Genomic DNA, 20106 nt, shown 5'->3' on the forward strand with positions numbered 1-20106 from the left:
AAGAAAAAAAGAGGGTAATACAAGAAAACAGATCCTGAAATCCACAGTGTTTATTCATTTATGGTAGTTTTAGGTTAAAAAAATAAAAGCACAGCTTTAGCAGAGTCACATCCAGATGGGTTACAGGTGTGATACAGTATATACTGTATACAGTAGTCCTGTGTATTATGCACACAAACATTTAGGATGAGTGCTGTACATGTGGTTATTTAGCGTGACAACCGCACTAACAGAGGAAGGAGGACATGTAGATTATGTCAACATGTTACGTAACGTCCTCCTCGGCTGAAAATGGCGTGTATTTACCTTTCGTCTGCAGGCTTAAGGAGAGGAAGAGAGAGAAGTGTTAAGGGGAACAGCTCAGTGTACAGATTCTTCCCGTTCAGCCATAAATCAGTTTATTCATAAAGAAAACCTCAGATCACTAACTGCCAACAGTATGTACATGAGTTTATGTCAGCAGGTCATTTCCATCTTTCACAATAAAATACATCAGCTTTGCATAAATCAAACTGGAAAATCTTCATCTGGAAAATTAAGGCCGCAGTCATTTCAAAATAAAAGACATGGGAATAAACATCAGGCAACATGCTTTGAAATGTGGTCACACTGTAAACAGAACTATCCTTGAGCACCGAGTTTCTTCCTTCTTCTCGGATTTACTGACATGCTGTCGGCCGAATTTCACAATTTTATCAATGCTGTGAGTTTAGATGAGTAAATGAGCCCATTTCCATGAATCTAATTCATTCCAGGTTTCTCCCTGTTTCATTAGTGTTTAACCAGGTGGAGTGAATTAAGCTTACATGAAAACACATGTACAGTATTTAGTTCAATTTATGTACCAGAATCTGAACACTGCAAGTAAAAAATAATGACCCACATAGTGATAACAGCAATGCAGATCTAAAGATTATATTTAGCCTATCTGAATTATTAAGGACCAGATTAACCCACTGTTTTTTAATTTTAATTAAGAGCTTCAAAATTCACCCTGCACAAACCATTAGGTCAAAAAGAAATATTCAAATGTAGTGTGATCTGAGAGGACTATAAAGAACCGGGATTCATGTAAAAATAAATAAATAAATAAATAAATCACTGTATGTCTGTTAAAGAGATGAATTTAAGGACGTTTTGGGGTGAGGAGCTGAAAATGTTTATCTGTTATCTAATTAAAAATGATTTAATGAACAAATGTGCGAGCAGAATGGCATGTTGCCGTTAGTATAATAGTGACTTATCTTATATTACTTGACTCAGTTTAATTCAAAACATTTATTTAAGCCTCAAAAATCAGCATTAGTGTCCTTTTTTTATCTTTATTATTATTAATTATTTCTCTCTCCTCGGTTTAATCACCTTTTTTTAACTTGTCTCCTTTGCTACACTCTGCTTTAGTTCTCTTTCTTTCACCTATTCACCTCATAGATTGACTATTCAGAATGCGCGCACACACACACACACACACACACACACACACACACACACACACACACACAGACCTGCATACACCAACATCAAACCAACACAACACGCGACAGCTAACACAACCCTGTTCTGTTGCTCCCTGTAAAATTCAATTAACTGGCCTGAATGTACTCACTGTTCTTACTGTTCTTGTCTTCCTTGTGTTGTTTGTCTTTGTGTCTTAATAAAAACAAATAAAAAACACTTGCACACTGAGGTGAAGCGGTGTGAGATCATCGTCTTGAATTGTCCAGGAGTAGTGATTCCATGTGTTCGGTGCACCAAAGCTGAAGGCAGATTTTTCCATGTTTGGAAAAAACTTGCGGGACTTGAAGCATCAGACATGAGCAATTCTCCGCCGTGCAGCTCAGCACAGACGTTACATCGCGTGGTGAATGTCCAATAAGGGATGTGTGGATGCAAACTGTTTATCACACTTATAATGAATCTGAGGGCTGAACGACAAACTGAGCAGGGCTTTAAGAGTGGAAGCAGCAGCATGTCTTTGCATTAAATCACCATAAATAACAGATAGATGTGTGAAGGGTAGATGCAGCGTCACCCTTTGTTCCTTTCTTCTCCACTATCCTGTTTTTTTGGGGGGGAGTGATTAGAATCTTTTCACTGTTTGTTTTCTTCCTTTTCCTTAATCCCAAATTGTTTGTGCAATTACCTAAGGACAAAAATAAACACATTTCAAATTTCACATGTGCATTTACTCTAACATAGATCTGGCATCAGAGCAAGCACTCCTCTGCAGCGCCTAATGTTACATGCTAGCAAAAATTGGGCAATATCTTGCTCTTATGAAAGAGTTTCCGAACAATATTCCCCGGGAGGTGAGCTGAGAGCCTCCTGAGTCCAACAGGATAAAGTCGAAATGAAGTGTTGAACTCCACTGTCCTTGTGTGCTTATACAAATTTCAGACTGATTGCATGCATAGCTGTTGTGTCAGCTGCAGAAGTTAAGACATAAATGAATGAATATGCATGTCAGTGTGCAAATGTGTGTGTCAAAATTATCTAAATATTAAATTGACAGGGCTTAAACAATGCTTTCCTTTGTGATGTAGCAATTCAAGATGTTATGACGGAAATGCTTTGACAAACCAAAGTGACAACACAGTCGAACCGAAGCGAGCCGAGCAGAAAACAATGCGACTCATTGTTTGGTTTGCTGTTTTGATTGGTCACTTAGCATTTCACCATTTCTAACATTTTCTAACTCATCTTAAATCACTGCTGCTTTGACAACACGCAGCTGAGGCAGAGTCACTAAGTGCATTTATCAAAGCACTGTACTGAAGAACAAACCTGAGGTCAGACAACAGACGAAGAGCTTAGAAAATATGATGCTGTGTTAGAAATCAAAGTACCCAACAGAATATGATAGTACTGCTGGAATAACTGGTCTGTTCGAATGTGAGGATTTGCTGTTTTGCCTCCTCTCCTAATTTTGATTTATTTTTTAATAATTTTGAGGTTTGAACTCTCAGTTGGCCAAAACAAGCATCGTGAAGGAGTCACTTTGGTAAATTATGACAACATTTCTCTTTATCCTCTGAATTTTTGCAAAGCTATCAATCAATTAATGGAGATTCACAATAATCTAATGACATAATATATTATAATATAACTGTCACAGGGGACATTTTTAGACACTTTTACTTTTAATACATTAAGTACGAGTGTTTCCTGACTATGCTTACATACTTTTACTTGTATAACATTTTCAATACAGGACTTTTACTTGTACTAGAGTATTTTTACTGTGTGTATTAGTACTTTCACCTCAGTAAAGGATCTGAAACTGGTGCGAGGGGTTTATATTGAGTGAAAAAGCAAAGTTTTCAGCTTACGTGAGCTGCAAACGTTAGTTGCGACACTGAGACTTCATGAGATTGACCTCATTCTGGAAATCCTTCATGACAGTCTATCATTTATATTGTTAGTAACGCAATACAAGTTATTTAGTCAAACTTAAATAACTTGTATTGACACCAGCCTTTTCTTGGCTGGTTGTTAGACTGTATTCTGCAATTATTTACATTTAGACGGTTCTCCACTGGGCCTCAGTGATGGCGCCAGATGTGTCTGATTCTTGATTTGTGACGCAACTGCAAAGCCGCGATTAGCCAGCGTGAAACCACAAAAAGGAGAAAATAACTTTCTCCTCTTGTTGCAATAACACTGGAGTGCAACGTACAGCTCCATCTCACCCGTGTAATAAGAGATCTGATTTGCTGGATTACTGCTAAGCCCTCATCGCTTGTCAGCAGGAGTAAAAATAACTGTGGTTTATAGAGTAAATCCACATCAGGTATGTAGTTTCACAATCCTAAAGAATGTTCAGACTGTATATCAGGCAACTCTGCAGAAAGAGGAGGACAGAGGGGAGCAGTGGCACTTCAAATTAAAATGATTTTATATGTGTTTAGTGCACCACTCAAATCCCTTAATACTGAGCAAATATTGCATATCGTAAAGAGGTCTGTGTATTTAAAGCCTACAGGAGAGTGAGGGTTTATCCTCTGCTGCTCATAATAATACGTCACACTGCTCGCTTCGTCCGTATGTTACAGTGACGGCTTTTTGTCATCCAGACGTTGATTTCTTTGACGTTAAAGCTCCTTTATTACTGCACTCCTGTAACATTGTCGGTCAGTCAATCAAAATCAAGGCAGCACATCCAGATATCCTCTTCCTTGTCAAATCATGGCACCCACATTACCCACAACGCAACTCAAGAGTTCAGTCAGAGGATATCGTGTGAGCTGTGCAAGCAGCGGCTGATACAGCCTCATAATAACTCCTCCTGTTCGTCGTGGCCCCTGAGAGAGCTCCTCCTAATGCTCTTCTTCTATGGTAAATGATGTGCGACGAGAAGCCGCAGTCTTTGTTTTGACTCAAGTGGGTTTCTTCCAAAGTCACAGTCTTCATGGATCAAATCTCCCTCTCTTTGTTACTGTATATCTCACAGGACTGTAAGTAAACTGAGATGTAAATGATATAGTCGATTCAGGTGGAGCAAATTAAAACTGGACCACAAAAAATACTTTATATACGGATGGAGGGTTCAGAATAATTTAGAACAATCCAAGAAATGCGAAAGCTGATCATTTGTTTTGTATCTGAAATCTAGATCCTCCTCATTACTACTGCTGTCAAATAAATGTGGCAAAAAGTTTAATATTTGTAATATTTGCTTGTGAAACGTAGATAAGATAAGATAAGATAAGATAAGATAAGATAGAATAAGATAACTTTATTGATCTCCCATCGGGGGAATTAGGGTGTTACAGACAATAAGAGGAAGTAGGAGGGAATAAAAGTCTATAAAAATAAAAATAAAAAATCTACTATTTCCGTACATTTCTACAAAAGTCAAGTACAAAAAAAAATTTTTAAAAATAATATTGCTAACGGAAACAATTTTGAAACTGCACATGATAAAATATGGATAATTAACTGCGGTGTTTTGACAGCATTGTGAAAGAGAGATCGTGAAATAAAATCCAGATATCTAAAAATCGTACTTGAGTCTGAGTCTGCCGTTGGACATGAAAGCACTTTGATGCAAAGAGTCACAGCACTGGTGGGATATTTGGCACCTGGTGACAAGAGGGAGCAATGACGATTTTAAGAGTTTGGATTTCATGCACTGTTTTCTGTTTTCTCTCAGGATGCATCAGTGGTGAATTTCACAACTTCGTTTGCTGAAACCTTAATTTACAACCATCTTCCCCTCTTCCCTGAATCCCCCGACAAATTTTCCCATCAGTTTCATCATTTACGGTTATTAGATGGTGAATCCCGCTTCCTGTTTTATGACGTTTGGCAGTGCAGAAGCACAGCGTGACGAGGTGTTGAGTTGAAACTCTCAGTTTAGTTTGTTTTTCCTCGCATGCTGCATGAGAAGCTCTTTGATTTCCATGTTCATGCATCCGCACAGCTGGCGTTGCTGGAGTTGCTGCTTTTCAGTGCAATTTGCAGACTCATCCAAGCTGAATTTGAGCGGAGAAAGCAGTTTTTACACACAATATGCGTACTGTGGAAAGATCCTATGTATTTACAGCATATGCCAACGAGAATCTATGTAATTATGTGTACAGTGCAAAAAAAATAAGTTCCTTAAGTTCCTCTTGAAGGCGGGACCCTGTTTGACTTCATGTTTGTAATTAAACTGTTGCTGCCACTTGAAATCACCATGAAGGGAAACATACAAAGAGAAACAACTGGATATTGGCTCATTCACAGTGTTTCATGGTTTATTTACTTTAATTTGTTTTCTTTCATTAATTATATTTATTACAGTTGTCTTAACCAGGTGAACACGACGCACCTGTAATCCCTCTGCATGTTTCACTGCAAAATCCTGCAACAAGAGCTTGTCTGAAAAGGGTTAAAAGGTAGATAGGAGGACTTTACTCTGAAAGAATATAACTGATAACTCATAATGTTCCCTGGTTTCATGCTATACTGCTGCAACACGGTGCATTTTAAATGTAAAGTATGATCTTTAAGGCAGGTGTGGTGGTGACGGCTGTGCACTGACCGTGTCCAGATGTGTGCGCTGGTGCTTCGCCCGGTCGCTGGAGTTGCTGAAGGCCTTGAGGCAGCCGGGATGCTGGCAGATGTACGGTTTCTCTCCTGTGTGGCTCCTCAGGTGGATCTTCAGGTTCTCCAGACGCGAGAACGCCTTGGTGCAGCCCTCAAACTGACAAGAGAAACAGAGCAGTGTTACTGCAACATAACACATCCACCATTTTTGTGATTTGAAGTCCATTTGAAACCGCCTATTGCTTCAGGACTTTAAGCAGCTGCAATCAATATTTTCACATAAACAAAGGGCTAAATGGCTTTGCGTAATGTAAAAGGAGTCACTCTTTGTGGTAAACGCACTTGACTGCGCAGCTCTATGGAGCGTTTTAGTGTGTTTCAGCTCACTGTTTTGGTTTTCTGGCCCATGTCTTTACTGCTTTGGTTCACTCTCACTGCTCTCATCAATCTAGTTTCCAGTAGGTTGAAAGAAGAACCTAGCTTGACATGCTAGGAGCTGGTAGTATTTGTTCAGCATGCTGTTAGCTGGTGACAATGTAGACTAAAGTGAATGTAACCTTAAAGAAACACCAGTTACTAAGAGTGTGCAGAGCTGATGACCCTGAACACCTGCCTGCACTCCTACACTCACACACAAACACGGATAGAGTTTCCTAGAAAGCCACCTGGACCGACCACTGAGCCATGCTGCCTGCTTGCTCTTTGCTTTGGTGAGGATACGATTCAAAGATGCTCTAAAGGAGTAACCATTCGTAAGACTAAAGGAGCACGATACGCAGGGATGTCCGCTGGACGACAGTACTGTGGATATAAGACCAGGTCTGGCCGCTAAGTAATAGCAAACTGGAACAAAACCACACACACACACACACACACACACACACACACACACACACACACACACACACACACACAGCCTGAGCCAGACACAAGGCAAATATCACAGTAAGCACACGCAACACACTGCAGGCCATAAACCAAAGCTTTTTTAACTTTACAGCCACTGTGTCACATTCAATCTCACATCTCGCAGGTTTGAAATTTTTCATTTCTGACATGAGAGTCAAAGTTTAAATGGAAATAAATCTCAAAGTTTGATTTACACCCCCTGCAGCATTAACAACTTAACTTAAAAAGAGATCACGAGAGACAGTGTCCAATTTTTCCATCAGTCACTGAGATGAAATTAAGGGGCATCTGCTAACAAGCAGACTGTTAAAGACACAAAACGAAGGCAAATCGCTGCGTTCATTAAAGAGTCACGTGACATTTAAATATGCTTAAAGGATTTAATTCACGTGCGGATCTGTTTCTAAAAAGGATGTTTTGCAAACTTCAAATGAGTTCCGACTCTTTTACTATAAAATAGAAGAATTAAGTGCTTCGTCCTTTTTAAACTAATCCAGAGGGAAATATGGAAACAGTTTTTCTACCTAATATCCATTCCAGCGGTTTTATTAGGTCTCGCTAATGAGTCAGTAAATGTCAGTCACCTCATTTAGTTTAATACGTCTGTGCATAAAAACACTACATCATGGTCATTAATTAATCCAAGGCTCTAAATCGCCTTGACAAAAAAAACAAAAGAAATTAAAAGCAACCCATCGTCATAATCAATCACATGAGAATACACGGCGACAGGTATTAGTACACACAGACTGAGGCTCCTCATGTCGTGGGAAACTCAAGACAAAGCATGTTGCAGATCAGATTTAACCTTCTGCAGCTTCATGTGAGCTGAGCTGTGAGGGCAAACATCACTTTGAGTTGTTTGAAAGAGGGAAAGACTAAACGCCCCTTCAGCTTTGCTTGTCAGTTTTCCTCACGGCTACTGCAGCTAAAACACCATATTCCAAAAAATCTAACGTAACCCGACCCCGGTGAATGTATATGACTTCTGAACAGAAACAGATTTTTACAGTCTTTGACGGAGCAGTAATCTGAGCACAGCTTTGTTTCAGCTTATATACTTTATTTCCTAATAAAGACAGCATGTACGGTGTAGTGTGTCTTTGCGGAGTCTCATTTCCAGAAGTTATGGTTTATCCTGCCACTCTATTTTTAGCCTGTTGTAAATCAGCACTGGCGTTTGTGATGTTTCTCACTGTAATCTTTTGTTTTTTTGAACGTGTGTACTTAAAGAATAAGGCTGGTAATTATCTGTATTTTTGGCAGTGTCAATAACAAATCCCATGAAAAGACCAAAACCACCGGTGCTTGTGGCAGCGTGGGGGTGCTCTGGTGTCAGCTGCAGGCGCTGAGGCACTGACTGCTGACTCACCTGTGACTATTTGAGCTGACTGTTAACTGACTGTGCACGAGTGAAACTGGGTCCAGGGGGAGGCTCTTTCACCCACATACATGGATAATTGCTGAAACAGATATCCCCCCCCCCCCCCCCCCCCCGTTTAAAAAAGAAAACATCTGTCCACACAACCTTCGTTTTACAAAATATCTTCACACACATGGGAAAGCAAAAAATGATTTAAAGCGCTCATACAAGCATACTGTGCCAGGGGGACATGTCTACATGAACAACACGTCAAATACCTGAGAAGAACATTCTGAGCATGCGTAGTGGGCTTAGTTTAACATAATCAATAGCAGCTACTTATTTAAATATGGTATAACCATAGCAATGCTAACCAAACATAAGCTAACAGTTTAGGTTAAGCCATCCTTACACAAAGAAACAAGGGGCATGAATGAGCTGAGGTGATGAGATCTTCAATTTGGTGACCTAAAACACAGTTATGCATGTGAACAAGAGGCCCAAATGCAAAATAAGGAAAATGTTTGCTTTGCTAAATATCCGTACCTGTGTGGTCAACATGAATCCCGACTCGTCACATGTGGACACTTGATCAGTGGCTGCTTCAAACTATGTTTAGGCACCAAAACTACTTGGTTAGGTTGAGGAAGTGATCAGGGTTAGTGTTAAAATAGTCACGTTAGTTAAGAAGACATAAGTTAAAAAGAAGTCAGCGCTCACTTTATGGGACATAAACCCTGCTCACTCTGCTCGGTGGAAGTCCTGCATTTGACAAACCAAACCACTCCAACCGCCTCCATACCTGTACTTTTCTTGCTCTTCATACAGTGTCACCTGACTTCAACGGCACATCAAAACATATGCTAGATGGATGCGACTAGAAATGGCACCTGCAGTGCTGCCATATTTGATGCGTTGGGAGTGAGAATGGACTGTTTATGGACGTCTATCCGTCTACTCTGCATGTTGAAAAATGACATTGAAGGGGTACCGCTGTCCTCATCATTAAGGCTACAGGAGCTTCGTCCACATGGTGACGATAACAAACATGATTTTGCTTTCACTTGTCACCTGACTTCCTCCTTTTCTCCTGTTATGATAATTTCTACAGCTGCTGGAGGCCAAAGAGGAATAGAAGGAATAAAATAAATCAAGTTTGACAGCAAAGACAATATTTGTTATTATGATCATTGCTGGTTTTGGTCTTCTGGAAAATATAAAATATATAAACCAGACTTATCTTTAGATGTGTATTTGAGTAAACAAACGTCATTTCAGCACCATAAATTATGGGTAAATGACTCTCCCACCATGAATTTAAAAACCCCTTGGGAACTGGTGTTTACAGCCTGAATAACACCTGTCTAATCTAAGACTCGACATTACGAGCTGGTAAATACGGCTGAATTCATTAACAAACACTGACTACATTCATGTGAGATATATTCATTTTCCATTGCTGCACTAGGAATGACTTAATTTACATGTTTTGGCCTGAGCGCTTTATGAAAATGAAATGACGTTATTCACGTAGTTCAAGTGTGACTAATGACTTTTTTTGTGTGTTGATGTTGATTTAATTTTATTAATCTGCTTGCTGGCAACCATCCACAGTAATATATTTATAAGCTGGCAGCAGATTAGGTCATTTTAATGAACTAATTCTCTAAGAAGCGTGTCTTTGAGTTGAGATTTCTGAATGAATTATTAATCGGAGACTCAGGCTGACGACAGCAGCCGAGTCGCTGGGGAATTACAGAGAGAGTTATTCACTCGGAGGGACGGGGCTTTGGCACCAAACTGAAGGTCATCACAGGACAGACGTGTTCATGCAGCAACAGTTGTGTTTCAGAAAATGACTCATGACGGAGGTGATGCAGGTCGACCCTGCGCAGCAGCTCAAAGGCCACTTGTGATGGTCAGCGCAGAGACCTCGCGGCCTCCAGCCGAACGTGGTCTGGTTTTGTCTTTATCTTGGACGTGTGTCTTGAATTTTTCAGAATGCATCTGCTTCTTTTGTTGTATTCTGTCATTGTGAATTTATGGTCCTTCATCGTTGTAAACAGTCTGAACGTTTTGAAAGAAAAGGCAGGAAGAGTTTTCTCTGTGGGAACATAACAGGCGTTCTACCGGACTCCATGATTTATCTACTTTTTACATCACAAAACCACAATATTCTTTGCTATTTATAGTTAAATCCTGAATTAAATTATGGCCATTCAGTGTATTCATGTCAGTCATTGCCTTTATATACACTCACTGGCAACTTTAGTAGTTACGCATGTACAGTCTAATGTAATTCAATTAAACTATTCTGCCATAATCCACTTTAACTATAAGTCTTTGCATAATTAAAGGTGGCGTTACTGGATTGCATTATATTCAGAGGTGTTTCTATGATTCGTCTCCCCCAGGCCGGCCATTCCCTGCAGCCAACAGCAGTGCACTGGCTGGACTATGGGAGCTGTCGGAGACTCCCTAAACTTGTCTATTAGACATGTGAGGCGTCACTTGGGTTTATTTTTGTTGGCTGACGAGTCTCAAACTTAGAATTTTTGTCGGCTTTCTGTGAGTTTTTTGTTGAGATAAGAACTCATTCATTGGTAGTTGAACCTTGGATCTTTTAAGCAGTCTGTTCACATTGAAATAGGCTAATCCAGCATCTGCTCAGACAAATTCTGGCCCTTGGACAAATGTAGTTGACGACGGGATCCTCAGTAGTTCCCCCTGTGCTCCAAAAGACCAGAGTCTCCTCAGCAGACCAGCGATCAGTTCCGTGGCCCCAGTTCACAAATGCCTGGGTCACTTCTCTGACCCCCTTACTGGAGACTGCAGTCATCACAGAACTTTTACAGCTGGCAGTTAACTGAATTGTGCGTGAAATGTGAAATCTGCAGCGTAGAGGGTGAAGAGGAAGGGAGCCAGGGCCGTTCCCTGCGGGGCCCCGTGCAGCAGACAACCACGTCAGACTCACAGTCCTGGATCCTCACGTACTGCGGTCGGCTGGCGAGGTAGCCCTCAATCCACGCTGTGAGGTGGTGTCCCTCAGAAGCGTGGGCTGTACGGTACTGACGGCACTGGAGAAATCAAACAGCATGATTCTCACAGCGCTCCCAGGCTTTTCCAGATGAGCGAGGTTAGCAGCGCTGTCAGAATCATGTTCCTTGGTTTCTCCAGTGCCTTCAGTACCATAATTTTGCGTAGGAATGGGAGGTTATAGATTGGTCTGCAGTTACTGATAATAGATGGGTCTCAAGTGGGTTTCTTTAAAAGTGGTTTACAGATTGAAGCTTTGGGTGACCTAAGAAAAATACTGACTGTAAAAAGGTGTTTACAATGGTTAAAATATCCTTAGATAAACAGTTATAAATGCTATTAAAAAAGGAGGGAAGAAGTGGAGCACTTAAGAGTCTGAACCACCGTTCCAAGATCATCAGCACTGGGTGGTGTAGGATTTGTTCAAACAGCAGTGAACTGAGAAGCAGGCAGGGTAAGAGGAGCATGAAGGATTATGGGAATATTTGCCCTAAAAGTCATTATTTTGTTGTGGAAGAAGGCTGCAAAGTCCTCACACTTACCGGTGGAAATAAAATCAGCTGGAATTTAAGTTCTGGAGTTTGTTAGAAACTTATTCAAGAAAAGAGAACCATTGGATTGTGTGTATTATTGTCCATTATATGTTTTAAATATGCTTTTTTCTCTTATTTCTCAGTTATTAATTAATAGATTTTTGTAAATATCAAGACACTCTAGAATCTGGGTTTTATGCAATTTATGCTCAGCCCTGCAGTCCTTCAAATTCAACCAGGACTGAAGGACTCGAACTAAAAGACGACCGACACGGCAAAAAAAAAAGAGTTTTCTCTGAGGGAACAGCTCCTACAGGAATGAATGGTTTATCAGTTTATTGCATCACTGAACATAAATACATATGAAAATAACTATGAATTAATTCCATTTGTCAGAATAACAAGTGTGATCAGTAGATTTTTTTAATGCTCAGTGCTACACACACATCCTCCATTCATTCAGCACTGCCACGTTTCTGCCTCTGGCATGCATGAGTAAGGGAAACCTGTCCCGAGGAAAGGAAACCGTTTGATCATCTCTGTCTAGCGGGCTCACGATCATCGGCTGCTCAGTCTCTCGAACCCAGTTAAACCTCTACATGGCTCATTTGAAAGCAACATAAAGCTGGAAAGAATGACAGATGCTTTGACTGATGGTTGTAACAGTGGTGGTTGAGCTTAAGCTGCTGAGGTTGTCAGTTTGATTCCTGCATGTTTTGGATAAATCATCTGCAAAGTCAATTAAAAGTGCATTATCCAGAGATTCCACCATGCATGGCATCATGTAAGAGGAGCTCACCTGGACTTGGCTGACAGTGTGCACCCAAAATCACTGGACAATTCATTTCTTCCATCTTAGAAGTTTCAAGGACTAACAAGCAATAGAATTTGCAACTTTTTCAAGGTGCTCTGAGAAATAAAACTAACAAAATGTGTGCCCTTAAGGTGGGATTAACCAGCGTTATACATCTTAACACATCTGCAAAGACTTTCTTTTTAATGTTTTGAAATGTGCTTTGTCGATTGACTGTTTGCTGGTTTCTTGGTCACATTTTACAGTTCAATTCAGTCCATTTCAGAAACGTGTATCACTCCCAGGAACAAGCCACTGCCATGCTTGCACTTTGCATGTGTGTTGTTGTGTTTGTGCTAGTGGGACTCTCATACACCATTGCCTGGTAGCACAACATGTATAGTCTAAGCTAGTTTCCAATTCTTATTCATAGATAGGCCTTAATACAAGTACACCAAACTCAGCAAGAAAATTCAAACAAAACAGAGCAAAACAGGAAACAGTGAGTACTAAAAAGAAACCACTGATTTCTGTCTTTTCTCTGACACTCAAACATGATGTTTAAAGTAGAATCTCCATCATCACTGTATTAGAAATATTCTAATCTCCCTGCATATAAAGTAAAATAAAATAAATTGTGATTTGCTGTGATCAGCCAGACAAACGGACTCACCATGCATTTATTGGGTTTTTCTCCAGAGTGGACCCTCATGTGGATGAGTAGCTTGTAGCGAGCGTTGAAGGGCTTGTGGCGCCGCACACAGCCGGCCCAGAAACAGGAAAACTCCTCCCCTTTGCGCTGGTCGATGTGCACCTTCTCGATGTGCCTCACCAGCTCCTCCTGGCTGCTGTAAGTGGCGCTGCAGTCGATCCAATGGCACGGCTGGTCCTGTTGGTCCGCTGCGAGGTCCTGTACCGTGGGTCCGTTAAGCCTCGGGAAATGAAGTGGGCCGCCGTCTTGACCATCGTGGCCTTGGTGGGGCTGGCCCACGTGGAACAGCTCCCCCTGCTGGTTGTTAATTTGAAACGGTTCCCTCTTGCATGGTGAGAAATCATCTGCAGGCTCTTGTTTGATTGAATGATACTCTTCCTGTATCTTTTGTTGTTGATGAGAAGTCTTGTTGCCCCCAGGTGCCTCAGAAAGAGGCAAGGAAGAGGCAAAAAATAAAGAGGAGGAGGAGGAGGAGGAAGAGGAAAGAGAGGATGGTGGAGAGCCAAAAGGTGGAGATGTGGCACAGCTGGAGAGCACATAGGATAAAGGGAGGGAGGGCTTGGGGTAACAACTGAACCTCTGGTTGTTGTTTTTAGGATCTGTGTGCGCTGTGGTGGCAAAGTCCTCCATAGTCTTTTCTATCTGGGATCCAGCTGTCTTACAGCTGAGCAGGGAGCTGAGGTCACGGCCCAGCGAGGACAGCGACAGGGAAGTCCTTGGAAGACAGCACACGCCCAGACCACCTGAATGTATCGATGACTGACAGAAGCCACCAGAAGACAGAGGTGCCTGAAGGTCCTCAGCATCCTCAAACACACTTCCGAAACCAGGAAGAGTCAGCTGGACGTCTGGAGGCCCGAGGTCAGGGGGCCACATCCTGGCCCCCACTCGCCGACGTCCACCAAGAGATCCCTTCAGTAAAACCGCAGACGATGATTTTCCTGGAGCAGCTTTAGGAATCCATTGGTGCTGAAACCATTGACAGCATCTTTCAGTTCTCACATGTAATCACATTAGATTGATTTTCAGCTGCTGGCATCTTCTCATTTCAGCCAAAGCATCTGTAATCTTCTGTCATTTGTTCCAAACTGCTGCTCGGTCACTCATCTCTCATGCTCACACTGTGGGAGACAGGAAACAAACTCAAATGAGTCATCTTAAAAGACAAAAAATAAGATATATACAAAACACTTTGTGAAACACATCACAGAACAGCTTGTGAACCAGCGGCAGAAGAGGGACCAAGATCCTGAACTTAAGTAAATGTACCAATACAAAGTGTAAAAGTACTCCTTTACAATTCAAAATCCTGCTTCAGTAAATATGTAAAAGTATTATCAGCAACATGTATTTAAAGTAATAAGTAAAGTACTCATTCTGCAACAAATACACCTGGTGTGAGCTACGTCATTAATGCTAATTGTTAATATGCATCAATGTGTTAGCAGCGTTTTACCGTTTTAGCTGCTCGAGGTGGAGCTCGTTTTAACTGTTTTACATACAGATAGCCAGTTTTCAGTGGTTCCCAGCCCAGGGGTTGGGCCTCTGAATGGGTCGCATGATAAATCTGGAGGGTCATGACATAATTAATAGAAGAGGAAATATGAAAAAACACACACATCTGTTTTCATTTTTTTGACTTTTTTGACTCTCTGTTCTTTGCTTTTTTTTCCCGAAACAGCAAACAACTCATCTGACACATGGCAAGGTTCCCAACTAGACACTGTTTTTCTGTAAGAGGTTATGAACCAATGGTTCCTCATTAAACAATGTTTTGTACTTTACCAGCTTAATGAATGTCTTTCTATGTAAAATCTTAATCTGTAAAGCAACACAGTCTTTAGATCAATGTGGTGGATTAAAGAGTACAATATGTTTGCTTGAAATGTAATAGAGAAAGTACCTCAAAATTGTACTTAAGAGTACTTTCCTGATTTAGCTTTGCACTCCAGCAATATGGCGCTATATTACCCACAAGGCAATGGTCTAATAAGCTCCCTTCAGAGTGTATTCACTGCAGTGTTGCTAAGCTTTGACTCAGCCGCTGTGACAGCTTGCCATGTCATTCAAAGGGTTGAAACATAAACCCCAAAATGTGTCACACTCTGAATGTTCCCCCCTCACTTCGCAGCCATCGTCAGCTCTGCGTTCAATCGTTAACATCAAATGGACCAAGGTGACCGACAGCGAAGGTCCCAGATGCAGTAAAACCAAAACAAACGGCGTGTCTGACCCCCGTGTCAGCAGGCTTCAATCGATGAGTGTGACGCTGCAGCGAGTGTATATTTGACTTCCTCTGAGCTGCCGTAACAGTCGGGGCTGATCCATTACTGCAGGCATTCAGGCCACCCTTGCAGCAAACAGCCGGGCGTTGTGTGGCAGCCGATTGCCTGGAACCTGGTCCAGATGCTTGTTAACAGAAGACGAGTAATGGACCACATCTCTCTGCGAGCTGCTGATGCGAGGGAGGGAGGCTGGAAAATAGTGGGTCAAACAGAAGTTCCCCCACCCTGTCACATATACAGTAGCTCCACTGTGCAACAGTCCTTGAGTGTTTATTGGACTAGACTCGATTTCCACTCTTCTCTGCCATCTGCCAGATATCGATGATCTAATTTACAACAGGATCTCCGCCACGTCTAATTAGTCATCGGAAGGATTCAATGGGATTTCATGCGGATGCTTATTTTACGAGCCAGAAACCGACTCAGCTAAGATGATGAGTAAGTTCACGTCTGTAGTTATATTAGCTGACGAAGGAGTCACTAAGTGTAGGTTCGTGCCCATAGTTTCCTGGTATAGTCTGGTTTACAGTTTTATGATTCTTCCCGTAAATCGCTGGAGTTCCCCCCACCAGAGTCATGTAGCAAGCCAGTCATGGGAACTGTGGTTGAATCTTAATTAGAGAGATCACAATGCGTCTGTGTGTCAACAAGTTGAACAGGATTAATGATACTCGTGTTGCAGAAGTGGTTTGGTGTGTTTGAAATAGGATAATTGAAGCCTGGTACCTGCTGGCTTTGAGAGCTAAAACCAATATTAGACTTTTGAGGGCAAACTGTGGGATTTCAGATGCAAACAAAACATCAGAGTCGCAACAATAAAAGAGTACATCTGATAAATAATCTTATCTCTTTTCATAATCTAACCGATCCTGTTGAGCATCAACCCCGGCCCCATGTAAACATCCACTCCGCTATAAATCCAGCAGAGTGAAATCCTGCAGCAAATATAGCAAAAAGGGGATTTTTTATTTTTTTTTTTAGCAGTGTCTATTCAAAAACCACTTTGGTCCTAATCCAGAAAGAAGAGTCAGACAGTAAAACTAAGAAAAGTGTCCCACAAAGCCTCAACTGAGCATGCAAACTTTATAAAATAGCAGGCACATCTCATGTGGTGTCTTTCAAAGACTCACTTGCTGAGGTTAGCTAAACACAGCTGTGGCATTTCAGGACAAGCAAATGTGTACTTGTCTCAACAATAAGCACTTTGGTTCTTGAATTACAAATGTTTTTGAGCTTTTTGGTTCAGCTGAAACATGAGAAAAAGATCCTTATTGAAATGAGAGACGTGGATACACAGACAGAATTCAGAGTCCTAATCCTATCCTTCCTAAATGATCCTTGACGGTGTTACGGAGGCGTCAGGGTGGATCAGCAATTATGCTCATGTCTTAACGTTGAATCCTGTAGCTGATCTTCAGTACAGGAGAACATTAGATTCTGTCACTTTGTATCTATATAAACTTCATTCATACAGCAGAATCTGATGCTCGTTTTATCTCAGTTCATCAGGTGTATGCGAAATAATGTGTATGTGAACTCCCCTTTTCCCGGAAAATCAACATGTATATTTTCTATTTATTCAAGATCCAGTGTTAACAAGAACAAAAACACCTGTTCGGAACATTCCACAGGTAAACAGGTTGATTGGTAACAGGTGATAGTATCATGATTGGGTATGAAAGGGGCATCCTGCGTTCACAAGCGAGGATGGAGCGAGGTTCACCACTTTGTGAACACATGATTGTCATCCTGTGCGCTTGCTCGTGTATAAATAAACATTCAAGAAATGAAACTTTCATTATCTATTAAGCCGGGTTGGTTGGTGCTCTACACGTCTTTACTCCATGTGCTGTATGTCATTACATGAGGCGTTGTATTCATGTATAGTTTGTTTCGTCATTTCTTTGAGACTTACTGTCATGTTGCTACCGATAACAGGATCACTGAGCCATATGGGATTAGCATCATGCATATTTGCAGTCCTGACTTTGCTTTTATAACATTTTTACATAAATCATATGATATTTTATGAGTTTGAGAAGGAAAATAAGTGTTGTAAATCTTACTCCCTGGATTTAAAGAAATACGTGGGGACACTGAAATACCCACAGGTGCAGTATATTTTAGGTTAGGACAATATGTTTGCAAGAGAACAAAATCTCATAAATGAGGCTGGCTGACCATTAAAGAAAACATGGGAGTTGCGTCACTAGTTTCACAACTGTCGCTTGTGTTTTTATAAAAGACATGAGAGACTGGTATCCCAATAACACAGAAAGTTGGCTGGAGGGTGAGAGTTTACACTTCTCTAAATGATTTGTGCCTCCGGGCCTCCATTTTCAAAATAAGTTAATCCTGTGAAACCAATTTTTGAGCTACGGCTGCGCCAATAAATCATAATTTACTCTACTTACTGGTCATTAACCTTTATTTATGCACAGGAAATTGAACGAGCGCACTTTCTTTTTTTCTGCATTCTTACAGTTATACACATTCACACCTTGGAAATTTCCAGAAAGACTGCAGTTTTCTCTCACTGAACACTGTGCAGGTGGTGATAAAAGTGAGAGTGTTACTTATTCATTTGCCAACATTTCAGGGAAACAAAGCAGATATGACGCCACTTCTCGAAGCTCTAGGCGACTGCTGCTTCCAGCGTGGCCTCCAAACTTTAAAGATCCCTCAATATTGATGTGCTAATATCATTAGTCTGTCTACAAAATCCAGAAATAAACATTCATTCGACTGATGACGCATCAGTCAGCATCAAATTCAGCAAATACAATCTGATTTTATCATGTTACAGATATATCTGCACTGGTGAACACGTTGGCCATTAATTAAGACGAAACTACAATACAGAAATGTAAAGTATAGAAAAAAAAGTAGTGTTACACTGACATTTGTACAGCTGAGAGCACTGACAATGTTCCCTTTATTACATATCTAGTCACCATTTTAAATAACTGGATATTAAGAGATCCTCATTAAAACCGTTTGTTTAGGTTAAAAAAATACCAGCTGACATATTGTTAATTTTTGTTTTTTGACTCATCATCACACATCATCATGGTGACATTTTGTAGCTGTGTCCCAGACAGTACTCATCCCCCAATTCATTTACACTGAGAGTGTGAAACCACACAAAGTCCTCTCGAGGCCTCTTAACAGCGCTGCTTCACTCCACCCTTCATGTTTTCACTCATCCACCACATTAGGAACAGCTGAGGCCTTTTACACAGAAATCTTTTTTCTATAGGAGCTGGTAGGAACACATATGTTTTGACCATCAGTCAGTACATCCACCTTGTCTCCATCTAATTCCTGGAGTGAGACAGACTTTTCAGGAGACACGCGGGCAAATACATACATCTTGTTTATATAACATGACTCAAAAGGAAAGTTGCTTCAGAGTCGAGGAAGTAATAAATGCAAAAGAAATCACGAGCTCAGATCAAACACGGTGCTGAGTCATGTCTGCTGTACGATGAACAGCTGGATTTTATGTTCAGACCAGGGAGGTCAATCTAGGTCTGACTATTACAGGACGTGCAGAAGAGTTTGTCCCTCCAAAAACATGATGTACTTTGTACATAATGACCGAATGCGTGACAGCTGAGCAAAATGTCCTGATTTTCGTCTGTCTTCTGACCGCTCCGAAAATGTTCACGGCAATACGAGCCTCAGACAAGAAACTTAAACAAGAGGATCATGAGGTGCAGCCTCCTGAGACATTTATTTATACTGAGGGAAGAGGCCCAACCTGAAGCTGCTGACCTGACAATGAACGCTGCAGAGCTGCACAAAGACGCACACTGTAGATCAGAGCTGAAAGCTACCTTTCCTTTCCCCAAAACTGAAGGAAGTGCAAATCAAGTCATGTCAGATACTGCAGTGTCAGTGCACCTCCGTCATGTCCACAGTGCCCGTCAGTCAGTATGTGTGAAGGCTGAGGCTTTATTACGCCACATGTGTTTTCTGTGCAGCACAAATTTTAACCATCATCCCACAACAGGAAAAAAAATACTGACCAATAATACAATTGGGAAGTGGGTCTAGTTCCTCTTTGTTCAGCTTATTTTGTACAGAGCTGAATTCATGAGAAACTGTCCTACAAAGAAACGTGACAGCATGTCTGTGTGTGCACTCTGGTGTTTATAGATGTGGGTGTGTTTGGGCATGTTATCTGTAGTTTGATTGTACCTGTGTGCTGCTGCGTTGACTGAGTCTCAATGCCCGAGACAAATTTCTCCCAAGGGAAACAATACAGGCTAATTTAACGTAATCTAATCTAACAGGCTCCTGCCTATCGGGACCATAAGAGGAAATAGCCGGTGTCCAGGTGTACCAAGGAGACATTAACGTCACTGATGAGGGCCACATGGCTACAAGCTGCCACCTCGTTTCTGAACATGGCGGCTCAGCGTGCAGACTGACTCCTGCAT

General features: G+C 41.2%; 1 protein-coding gene across 2 annotated transcripts in view; it reads right to left on the reverse strand.

Annotated features, from left to right (window-relative positions):
* glis1a (GLIS family zinc finger 1a) overlaps window positions 1–20106 on the reverse strand; it is a 43727-nt gene that overhangs the window by 13383 nt on the left and 10238 nt on the right. For both annotated transcript variants that reach the window (XM_076745815.1, XM_076745816.1), the window contains exons 2-3: window positions 13338–14497; window positions 6026–6187 (exon numbers count right to left, since the gene is read on the reverse strand). In XM_076745815.1, the coding sequence (XP_076601930.1) occupies window positions 6026–6187; window positions 13338–14252 (1077 nt within the window). In that variant the 5' untranslated portion in view covers window positions 14253–14497. The remainder of the gene's footprint in view (window positions 1–6025; window positions 6188–13337; window positions 14498–20106) is intronic.

This window comes from Chaetodon auriga, chromosome 12, assembly GCF_051107435.1.
Source record: "Chaetodon auriga isolate fChaAug3 chromosome 12, fChaAug3.hap1, whole genome shotgun sequence".
In the NCBI taxonomy this organism is placed as follows: domain Eukaryota; kingdom Metazoa; phylum Chordata; class Actinopteri; order Chaetodontiformes; family Chaetodontidae; genus Chaetodon; species Chaetodon auriga.